A 12,389-nucleotide genomic window follows, 5' to 3' on the forward strand; every position below is an offset into this window, starting at 1 on the left:
CGGTCTCATATACACGCTTAACAACGTGCTTATCTAAGGCAGACAGACGGAGCAGAAGCTTTTCACTGGAAACACAGAAGGCAAATTATCATGTAGCATTTTGGATGAGGGTTCCTATTAACTTGACAAATATGGCAAAAAATATTAAACACTGAAACACCATAGAGAGTGAGGAACATACATCTACACTACATCTAAAACAACAACAAATTAGATAGGCACTAATATCCCACACGTTTGGATAGCATCGCCAAGTCCAAAACAAGTTACTGAACCACACCAGCAGCAGAGACCCAACAGATTACATTAAAACACCGTGATTATCAGTTGGAAGCACTCAGAACAGCTCCAGAAACCAATTAAAGATTCCAGTTGCTCCATAATGGTAGTTAAGCTCTTCACTGATTCAGAGTTCTGTCCATCACACAGGCCGTCTCAAACAGCACCCTATTCCCTGCATAGTGAACTTCGTTTCACCAGGGCCAAAAGGAGGGCGCTAGAGAAGGGTTATGTAATTTTGGACGCACTGCCTGGTATCTAGTGCACTGAATGCATCTTCCTGTGTAAACCAGAAGAGAAACCGAGATGTCCTGACACCGACAGTTCACAGAAGGGTATCTGGACTGTAGACAGGGTGGTACCAACAGTGGCCATTAGGTCATTAGAATGTGCCAGACGATGAACATTTCCAGTAATTATAACATAAAGGAAAACCACCACCGGAAATTAAACAGAAAAGAAGGAAAATAAATTATTAAAACCAATTATGTGAAGAAAGTCATTTTACACATCTAAGGCACATGTTTGACACGGACGTCTGTAATCAAGCAGAACAAGGGAATTTCAGTAGCCGCTTAAGACGCGAGGAAAACACATGAATTGATTCAAATTGCCCGGCCCAAGTCAAGCTGACATGTGTTTGAATTAGTATAACAGATCAACAGCTGAACAATCAAACACAGCTCCCTCAGTGGAGTTCAAAGGTTAAAAATAACGACACAAAAGAAGAGAGGCATCAGATATGCAGATGTGTCGAAACAACTTTTCACATCGCTAACGCTTTCATCTTGTCGCGGGTCTTCTTTTAGCCCAAAGACACACACAGCACCGCTCTCATTAATTAACCTCTCAGAGGACTGACTCCCCAATGTCCCCCTGTTGCCTTCACAGTGCACCACTTCTCACTAGGACCATCGGAGGGTTTTGGTGAAAGCCAGTGTGCTTCATAGGGGACAGGGTGTCATTGGGGACGCAGGGGCTGCCTACTAAAGCCTAGATGAAGGCAGGAATGCTATCATATGTTTAACGACTGTCACAGTGACTCCAGTTATTGCCAGCTGCCTAGTCGTGTGCACAAGCACAGTGGGGCGGGCCCAGCCATCTGCGGGGCGCGGGGCCTGTTAACATGCTAATAAACCAATTAGGGTTTACACTACGGAGCGGCAGCCATCTTGGATCATATGTCGAAAATGGCACCCCAAGGGAGTTCCTTTGGCTTTCCGTGGCGAGGACTTCCTGAAAAAAAACCTCGATCGGTTTCATGTCCTGTCAGCTGTGGGGAGGAGCAGAGCGAAGCTGCCTTTGTTTTGTTTGTTTTTGGTCTTTAGTCGGGGCAGAATTGGTCCTGTCTGTGTTTCAATTTGCCTGTCTATGGCTGCCGTCCTGCCGTCCTGCCGTCCTGCCGTCCGCCCCTAACGTCCTTTCTCAGAGGGGAGGAAATGACGGTGAGAGGAATGAATCCTACATGGGACTAATAGAAATAATGTATTCATCTTCTACAGTGCTTTTCTCCTCAGAAAGAACCTCCACAGAAAGAATGTCAAAGCACTTTCAAATCCAAACGCAACACGACAAAATGAAACCAATATGGTGGGGTTTCTCTGTGCAGCCACGTTCAGCCAGAGATGAAGGTTTTTTTTTACTGTTGAGTGTTACGGTTTCGTCTGTGACATGAGAGTCCCATCTCTTCCCATCCATGCACAGTTCCACGTCTTATCAGACACGGTTTACAGACAGCCTCCCATCGGCATGAAGCCAGGCTCCGCCGCCCCCTCCTAGGGAATATTCATCCGCTTCCACCCTCGTGGGTACAGAGGAATCCATTAACATTTTCTGGCACCTGTTCCCCCCGTTCAGGCCATCATCTTAATTGATTACAACAGGCTTGATTGCTGCAAAGGGAGGCTAGTTGGAGCTGTGTGTGTCTCTCTCTGTGTGCTCTGGGTTTGGATGCCTCTGGAGGTTAGAACGGTGGCCATTAAGAGTCTGTCTCTCACTCACGCACACACACACACACACAGACACACACACACACAGACAGACGATCACACAGACACACACAAAGACACACACACAAACACATTGCAGCTATTAACATAGAAGCAGTAAGTGTCATTGATCCTTGTTGTAGCAGCACTATTAATTATTCCACCAGGAACAGAACAGGAACAGAACAGGAACAGCACAGGAACAGAACAGGAACAGAACAGGAGGAACTCTTTAGTGAGGATGTATACTGGCATTTGATAACGGCCCACTCCTGGGTGACTGCAGATGTTAAATAAGCCATTAGATTCACCACTCAGGGAATGTATAGTCATTTACACGTGCATATTAGTCTGGGTGTGTGATGAAACACGCTGATGATAGGATACAAAAATGGGTGCATTTCTGTATCAGTAACAACGAGAACACAGCGTTGTCAGTGGTGGACAGGCAGGCCAGATTCATCCTAATGAAGCAGACATCATTATGACCTACAGGGGGTTACAAGTACAAGTACTACAGGTGGTCACAAGTACAAGTACTACAGGTGGTCACAAGTACAAGTACTACAGGTGGTCACAAGTACAAGTACTACAGGTGGTCACAAGTACAAGTACTACAGGTGGTCACAAGTACAAGTACTACAGGTGGTCACAAGTGCACACTGACACAGCAGGAGTCAAACTGAAATCATTGTCATGTAAGAGAATGTATGGGGAATTCCTAACCATGAAGAAGAAGAATGAGAGGAGAGGCACTCACTTCTTGAATGACAACACTTCTGTATAAAAACTATTCTGTGAATACTGCAATGCAAGCAGTATTTAATTGAAGTGAGATCTGGGTGTGTGGAAGTCTGCATCCATACTTTATTAATCTGTACAGAGAAAATCCGCAGAGAAAATCCCCCTTAATACCTATTTGTATTCAAATCCAGTTGACCTTGAAAAGTGCTTGGCAACAAAGGCTTGGCCTCTTTTAAAACTTCACACAGACAGAGATTAATTTATTTATGGCGTGGTTAAGAGGTGAGGTGGAATAATAATAACAACATAAGAGCTCCTGAACTCAAGTATCATTAGTAAAAGTCTGTGATTTTTCAGTTAACAGATCGCTTTATTTTCACTGCCTGTATGAAGACCATACATTTTCACGACTTCTAAATCTGAACTGTGGTCAGTTAAGTAGCCAGCATTTTCATTACAACAGGTGGCGAATGCAACATTGAATACCGTGAAATGCACACACAATTACTAAACAAAGACACTACACAAAACAGGAGTACCTCAGAGGTTTAGGTCTCATCACGCCAAATGAGTTATTCATACTGTGTTGTAGCTGCTTGTCTTCTGCGTACAGACACGGATGCACACACCCAAGAACACACAAACACATACTTCTGCCTTCCTGGGATCCAAACAGTGAAGGCCACGACCCAGACAAAAGCCTATAGCCGGCGCGCGGCATGAGATGGAACCCTGGTGAGTCTGGTGGAGCTGTACAACATCCATCCTCTCAGGTGACAACTGCAGCCATGGAGGACACACAACAACACGGCTGTTCACGCAGGCAGATTCATTTTGGCTCCAGAAGAAATATTACAGTGGAGGTTTGTCTGTCCACGCAGAATCAGTCCGCCAGAAGCTACACACTCGCTCCACCTCTCCCTAACACACCCTCTTTTTCTATCGCAATTTGTGTCATTGTGTTGTTCACAGTTAGTTTGAGAAGATTTATTTGGCTGCAGCACAGCGACACAGTTTCACAGCTGTCTGACCACCCAGAGGGGATGAGATAGAACACTAGGGCTGCCGCGCAAATTATACCTTATATTACAAACTATAGCACAGGGTTCTGGTCAAATGTAGTGGACTATGTAGGGAATAGGGTGCCAATAAAGTCGTACTTCAAACCTGTTTAGGAAACAACAACAGTTGCTCATAGTTAGTTGGAGAGCAGAACAATTCACTCCATAACGGCTTCCACAATTAATCACTTTCTCTAATCTATTCTTTAAGCTTCAAAAGCCTTGGAGTGTTTCCTTACTGTGAGGTTGGAATGTAGCCTTCTACTGAGGTTCCATTAATGTTTGAATGGTGTCTTCTATTGAGGTTCTATTAACGTTGGAATGGTGTCTTCTATTGAGGTTCTATTAACATTGGAATGGCGCCTTCCACTGAGGTTCTTTTAACGTAGGAATGGTGTCTTCTATTGAGGTTCTATTAACATTGGAATGCTGTCTTCTATTGAGGTTTCATTAATGTATGAACTGTGCCTTCTATTGAGGTTCTGTTAAGGTTAGAATGATGTCTTCTGGAACAGAATTCCATAAGTAACTAATATTGAAGCAGCATTCAATAAGTAACTAATACTGAAGCAGTCTCAGTAGTAATTAATAAGTAACTAACACTAAAGCAGTATTGAATAAGCGACTAAAACCGGATCAATACTGAGGCAATTGTTTTTGTTTCATTATACACAACATTACTTAAGGACATGATTCTCTTTTCTATACTGTAACAAAAATGTGGTTTTCTTATCTTCAGTCACAACTTCTTGATGTCTTTTGTGCTGTTGCCATAATGGCCAAATGTGGATACTAATATATTCTGCTTTTAAAACTTAAATTGGCAAAGACAAAGTGTTTATACTCTCCATCTGATCATCTGTGGTAGATACAGGATGTCTGTTAAAGCGAGAGAAAGGTAGAAAAAGATTAATAAGATAAAATGATAAAGAGAGGAAGTGTGAGGTGAGAAACAACCGAGAGTGTAATTACAAGGTGACAAACTGCAGATGTTTTTCTCCAGAAACTTCCTGTCCTGTTCTCCATGAGTCACTGGTCATGTTAGTCAACCTGACTTTAAAAGTAATTTTAACAAGCCCGGAAAGGCTGTTGTTCGAGAGTCTGCTTACACTTTTATAAATACCTCCTGTGAAAAATAAAGATCACATTCATCTCTTAATCATTTCTTAAGCCATGTTACAATTTAACTTTAGCCTTAGCCAAGGGAGGGGGGGTTTATTGACAACCTTACTAAATATAATATATAATTTATCACTAGGTTTAAGTTTAACAGTGAGCGAGTGTTTCTTTTATGATACCACAGACTAGATATACAATTTCCTGTGATATAATCTGTGGTCAGCCTCACAGCTCTTCGAACCAGCACTGAAATCTAATTAATGAATTAGTGTATGTGCGTGTATGTGTGACTGTGATTGTGTGTCTGTGTGACTGTGTGTGGGTGACTGTGTGTGTGTGTGTGTCCATGTGTGACTGTGACTGTGCGTGTGTGTCTGTGCGTGTGTATGTGTGCATGTGTCTCTGTGTGTGTGCTCTGTTCCATAAATATACATAGCACTTAATAAAAAACGTAATCCCCTGTAGATGCTGGAGGAGGTATAAGTAAAAATGAATGGGATGAGGAGAAAGGAGATGGCTGAAGGGTAGAGGGAGAGGAGACAAAAGGAGAAAAGAGAGGAGCGAGCGGAGAGCAGCCTCAGTCCTTACCGCTGGACTGTCGGCATGGAGAAGGTATCATGGCGACCGAGTTCAGCCGGCATCAACCAGCCTGCCTGACCCTCATCAACCTAGCACGATGCACTGTATGGTCACACTGAGGAAGGACAGCCAGCCTCCCACCCCCTTCCCCTGCCACACACACACACACACACACACACACACCCAGGTGTACAAACAGGCTTCACCAGGTCCAGCGAGTGTGTGGTTAGAACATTGAGCACTGAGAGGCAGTCTGTTTATTAATCCCACAGTGTCACTCTGTCCTGCTACAGGGGAGGCTTAACACGTCTGTTAACATCTCATTATGGTAAGAAGAAAAACGACTGTTCTGTTGGGTGCAAAGCCATGTAGAATTTAATTGGGTAGAAGATTAATATAAATTCACACTATAGCAAATTACTCCAATTATTATATTTAAAATAGAGCTAATTTCTAGGTTAACACCATGGGACTCCGTGGCCAGTGTCTTATTACACCACCATGTTCACTAACATGGATCTTTCAGATGAGTGTGAAATCAGGAGGCAGTGAGTTGCTATAGGAAGCAGACAGACAGGCTTAAGACCTTCAGTCACTGGTTGCCTGGTAAAATGGACACTTTCAACGTGATATGACTGTTCTTTTCACTCACGACAATGAGTATATATATTTCGGATACAATTTAAGATGCATGTAATATGCAGTAGGGAGAACAAGTATTTGATACACTGCCGATTTTGCAGGTTTTCCCACTTACAAAGCATGTAGAATTGTCTGTAATTGTTATCATAGGTACTCTTCAACTGTGAGTGACGGAATCTAAAACAAATATCCAGAAAATCACATTTTATGATTTTTAAGTAATCAATTTGCATTTTATTGCATGACATAAGTATTTGATACATCAGAAAAGCAGAACTTTATATTTGGTACAGAAACCTTTGTTTGCAATTACAGAGATCATACGTTTCCTGTAATTCTTGACTAGGTTTGCACACACTGCAGCAGGGATTTTGGCCCACTCCTCCATACAGACCTTCTCCAGATCCTTTAGGTTTCGGGGCTGTCGTTGGGCAATATGGACTTTCAGCTCCCTCCAAAGATTTTCTATTGGGTTCAGGTCTGGAGACTGGCTAGGCCACTCCAGGACCTTGAGATGCTACTTATGGAGCCACTCCTTAGTTGCCCTAGTTGTGTGTTTCGGGTCGTTGTCATGCTGGAAGACCCAGCCACGACAAATCTTCAATGCTCTTACTGAGGGAAGGAGGTTGCTGGCCAAGATCTCGCGATACATGGCCCCATCCATCCTCCCCTCAATACGGTGCAGTCGTCCTGTCCCCTTTGCAGAAAAGCATCCCCAAAGAATGATGTTTCCACCTCCATGCTTCATGGTTGGGATGGTGTTCTTGGGGTTGTACTCATCCTTCTTCTTCCTCCAAACACGGTGAGTGGAGTTTAGACCACATGACCTTATCCCATTCCTCCTCTGGATCATCCAGATGGTCATTGGCAAACTTCAGACGGACCTGGACATGTGCTGGTTTGAGCAGGGGGACCTTGCGTGCGCTGCAGGATTTTAATCCATGACAGCGTAGTGTGTTACTAATGGTTTTCTTTGAGACTGTGGTCCCAGCTCTCTTCAGGTCATTGACCAGGTCCTACCGTGTTGTTCTGGGCTGATCCCTCACCTTCCTCATGATCATTGATGCCCAGCGAGGTGAGATCTTGCATGGAGCCCCAGACCGAGGGAGATTGACCATCATTTTGAACTTCTTCCATTGTCTAAGAATTGCACCAACAGTTGTTGCCTTCTCACCAAGCTGCTTGCCTATTGTCCTGTAGCCCATCCCAGCCTTGTGCAGGTCTACAATTTTATCCCTGATGTCCTTACACAGCTCTCTGATCTTGGCCATTGTGGAGAGGTTGGAGTCTGTTTGATTGAGTGTGTGGACAGGTGTCTTTTATACAGGTAACGAGTTCAAACAGGTGCAATTAATACAGGTAATGTGTGGAGAACAGGAGGGCTTCTTACAGAAAAACTAACAGGTCTGTGAGAGCCGGAATTCTTACTGGTTGGTAGGTGATCAAATACTTATGTCATGCAATAAAATGAAAATTAATTATTTAAAAATCATACAATGTGATCTCTTACAGTTGAAGTGTACCTATGATAAAAATTACAGACTTCTACATGCTTTGTAAGTAGGACAACCTGCTAAATCGGCAGTGTATCAAATACTTGTTCTCCCCACTGTATAAAGACCTGACTGAATGTATTTTTCATAAATATTTTAAAATGTAATTTACTGTGTGACATAGGTATGCAAATGTGTTTGGAATACATACATTAGGACAGAAATATCTATTTAATACAGTATAATAATTATACACAATTACTTCCCCTGGCATGGACAACCAGCCCACTGTAATCAGGTTGGCCTCCATTCAAAACCAGCATATTGTTCTGACTGGGAGGAGGATACTAAATTTTAAATTACACACTGATTTCAAAGGCTTTAGGCCCAAATAGGGACATTGTCCACGTCCCAAATTTTACCCTAATCCCTATTCAGTGAACAGTGTTTCAGCCCGGTAACGAGTAGTGAGCTATGGAACGAGCTGTAATTCGGGACTCGCCTGTCCAGAACCGAAACCTGATAATGAATGGCAGAATGACAAGGCTGCATGTGGAGTTGGTATTCATCTAAATCACAACAATAGCTAATTACTCACATTAGTTTGTAAACATCTAATCACGGCCTTGAATAACGGCTAAGTCTTGAATTGCTGGCAGACTAAGATTATAGTAATTGCTGGTAATTTGGTGTTTTCCATTAAAGCAGGTGTCCATGTTAATGAAGGGAGAAAAAAGAGGCAGCTGCATTTCCCATATAAGAGACACTTGAAAATGTACTTCACACATACACACACACAATACACACACACACGCACGTTTTCACATACTCATACACACGTGCTTAAGCATGCACGCATACATATATACATATACACACTTGTGCGTGACACCACGCACAGACACACACACACACACACACACAATAGTGAATCCACCAGCATCCCAAGAATATTCATTCTACAGAAACACCTCGCCCTGGGTGTCTCTATGTGAGGAAGGTTAACATATGTAGTGGTATCTAAAAGGGGATGTGGAATGTATATTAAGTATGCACTGTGTGTGTGTGTGTGTGTGTGTGCGTGTGCGTGTGTGTGTGTGTGAGAGAGAGATAACAGTTCTCTAGTTCCTCCTCAACTCCTTCAGGGATGCATCAGTGCATCTAATCTAAGAGAATCAGGAAACACACATCTCTGCAGAATACCATACTAAGGTCAAGCCTGAAAAGAACGTCTCTCTTCGGCACCAGGACTCAACACTGGATCAAAGTTGACAAAATCCAAGTTCTAACCTACATGCGCCCTATTCCCCAAAGTGCACTCCCTTTTACCTGACCACTGGTAGGATTTAGAGGACTATGTACTTTAGGGAGCATTACGTTACAGACAATTGCACAAGACAGTGATCACAATTATGAACCAGCTTCCTGGAATAGTGAAGTCATACAACTCGTTTAGGACACTCCATAGAACCACTGTCTAGAATATCCACCATTAAGAACATACTGAATGGGCGGTAAAATATATTACACTGGAATCTCAGACAGGTTAGCACACAATGCTTTTTCCCGAAATGGCTTTCCATTTAAAGCATCAAGTCCTCATTGAGTTACGAAATGCCAACAGTGTTATGAAATGTCAACGAGGTTACGAAACGCAGATCACGTTAGCCATTGTTAACGATGTTATGAAATGCTGACCGCCTAAAGATGTCAATGGTGTTATGAAATGTCAATACGCTTACGAAATGTCAATACGGTGATGAAATGCTGATAATGTTAGGTAATGCCAGTACTTATTGTCCAGTACTTATATCTTTGTCAATCCTCTTAACGAGGTTCAGGGCTTTCCGTGTTCCAAATGCAAACCAGTCCCCAGGATTCAGAAGCACACTCCCTTTCTCCAGGGCCCTAATGAGAAACAGCGCACTACGAAGGGAATAGGATGCCACGTGAGACATTTATTTGCCTGACATGGCCAGATTTACAGAGTGCTCTAAAGAATGACATTATAATCTGGTTTAATCCACCACCACCATCACAAGGTGCTACGGGAGATTTAATGTCTACCTGTGGCATCACATAGAAGTCATGACCCCACCATGTGCCTGGTGGGTTCAGCCTTCACATTCTAATCAGACAATCCCTGGTGAAATGTGATGTTTTATTAATCTAGTCTAGAACACCTTCTGCCATGGCATATGGTATCAAATCCTATTTTATAATATATTCTCTAGGTTTTTCCTCTGTCATTAGAAATATCCTGATATTTGAGTCACAGGGCAGAGTATTGGCAAACCGTGGTCCAGATCTGGGTCCAGATCCTTGGACATTCTGGCTCCAGATGCTTGGACATTCCGGATCCAGATCCTTGGGCATTCTGGGACCAGATCCTTGGGCATTCCGGGTCTAGGTCCTTGGACATTCTGGGCCCAGATTCGTTGGCTACTGTTTTGTACAGTAATGGAACTTCCTATTTTTTTCACATTTTCTTCCTAAAGCCTTTCTGCCGTTTCTTGTCAGCTTCAACCAGCGCAGGGGAAAGAAGCAGAGCAGAACAGAGCCAACACACGCAGCCAGCCAGGACCCAGACACTGCAAACGGTTTTCCGCAAACAAAACACAACTTTTTGGCCCTTTCTGAATCCCTCTGCCACTCCAGGGACCTCCTCTGGCATAAACATGTTGTCTGTCTCTAGCACAACCAGCAGGAGCTCATTGTGGATTCTAGCAATGTGTTTAATCAAGCGTTTAGGTTTTATACAGACAGACCCAACAGACTTTTTTATTTCAGAGAACGAAAATAGAGCGTCTGCGCTGACGTTCTTGTCAACATTTGAAACGTTCATCTGGCAATTAAATTAGACCAATATTTAGAGATGTCTGATTGTATAAAGAAGTTCTCTTCACACAACATGTCTGAATAATTAAAACCACTTTCTTACCCGTGACAGGACCACTTCCAGGGTGATGTTCTGTGGAGGGGCACTTGGCACTGTGGTGGAAGAACATATCAGTAAATTACTTTCCAAAAATAAATTGCTACCAACAACAATCTCAGTACACGGTATGAGGTCAGCACAATGCAGTGGTGGACAAGCGTAGACTCCCTTGCCTATTCACAACTGATTCCCTATTTCTTCTACAATAAATGGAAAAATAAAATGGAAAAACACATTTGGTTTCAACATAGCAGAACCATACTTTATGTAGAAAAGTTAAACGAGATGGACAACATAAATATGTGTTTCACACCCTGTGGGTGAGCTAGTGACAGCTTTCACTTCAGAAAGACACTGTTCAAATTCTTCTGTGTCTGAGCCCTCCAACTCATATCCTGTGATCTCGTCAGAGGTTCTGGAGAGGATTCAGATCTGGACTCTTTCTTGGACACTTCAGAAAAGGCCACCTATGCTTAACTGCTCCTGGATGCCTTTCGGCTGTATATTTTCACACAGATTTAGCAGAAAATTCTGAAATTCACAAAGGCCTCAGTTCTATTCAGATGAAGCCAGCTGATTAAAATCCTTTTAGCTCTAAATGGTGATGCACCTTTTGCCTAAGAACTCACACTACTGTCTTTCTACTGCCTGTCCACCACTGACATGGACCATCAAAGATAAACACAAACCCACACAGACAGAATATAAAAAACATTTCAGTAATAAGTACGGTTCCTTTCAAGAACGTAAATGGGTTGAAATACAGTCGGTGGAAGGAAGTGGTAATTAGGTTTTCCTTGAATGGACTTCTTTTGATCAGGTCTGTTAGCTATAGGGCTAGGGAACACAAATCAGGCCCCAGAGGAACTAAGACCCCTGGGAACAAAGGGAGGATGGTGGCATTAAAACGACACTACATCAGGCTTATCTATGACAGGCCCCTCAACGGCAACCAATGGGCAGTCAGGATGGAAACGACCCCTTTAGAATCTTTAGAATGACCCGATTAACTGACAGGCATAACAGGGATGACCTGATTAGCTCACGCAAACGACAGCCATGAGAAATGACCTTTTCCCGAGCCATCATCCATCATTATCACATTGTGTGGGGTACGGAATAGGCCACTTCACTTTAAGCAGGTCCAATAATGAAGACCTGTGCACATATTCACTGTTTCTGAAAGCTCTTCCGGTATTGTGAATGACAGCGATGGCGCAACATACAATCATTATTTCAGCTCTAATGTTATTATTATGATGTTCATCGGTCATTTTTTGACAAATGTTCAGCAGCAGCAACATTTTATATTAGAAAAATACAATTGACGAAACACATATCATTTTATTATGCTATCACACCAGGTTTTGCATATTAGATGAGCGCTCAGTGGTGCAGGACTGGTGCACAGGGTGTGGGCGTGGCAAACTCCCAGAAGGCAAGTGGGGGGGGGGGGGTGTACGTGACATTTGTACGTTGTGCAAATAGCCAGCCGTCCGGCTGTGGGCCTGAAGAATGGCGTGGTGTGAAACCACGGGGGACAAAC

At 43.1% G+C, this 12,389-nt stretch overlaps 1 protein-coding gene across 2 annotated transcripts in view; it reads right to left on the bottom strand.

Annotated features, from left to right (window-relative positions):
• The window catches only part of dcc (DCC netrin 1 receptor), a 254,985-nt gene that overhangs the window by 66,641 nt on the left and 175,955 nt on the right, over positions 1 to 12,389 (bottom strand). For both annotated transcript variants that reach the window (XM_029117184.2, XM_029117182.2), the window contains exon 12: positions 10,847 to 10,896. In XM_029117184.2, coding sequence (XP_028973017.1) covers positions 10,847 to 10,896 — 50 coding nt within the window. The remainder of the gene's footprint in view (positions 1 to 10,846; positions 10,897 to 12,389) is intronic.

Source organism: Esox lucius, chromosome 23 (assembly GCF_011004845.1).
Source record: "Esox lucius isolate fEsoLuc1 chromosome 23, fEsoLuc1.pri, whole genome shotgun sequence".
Lineage (NCBI taxonomy): Eukaryota > Metazoa > Chordata > Actinopteri > Esociformes > Esocidae > Esox > Esox lucius.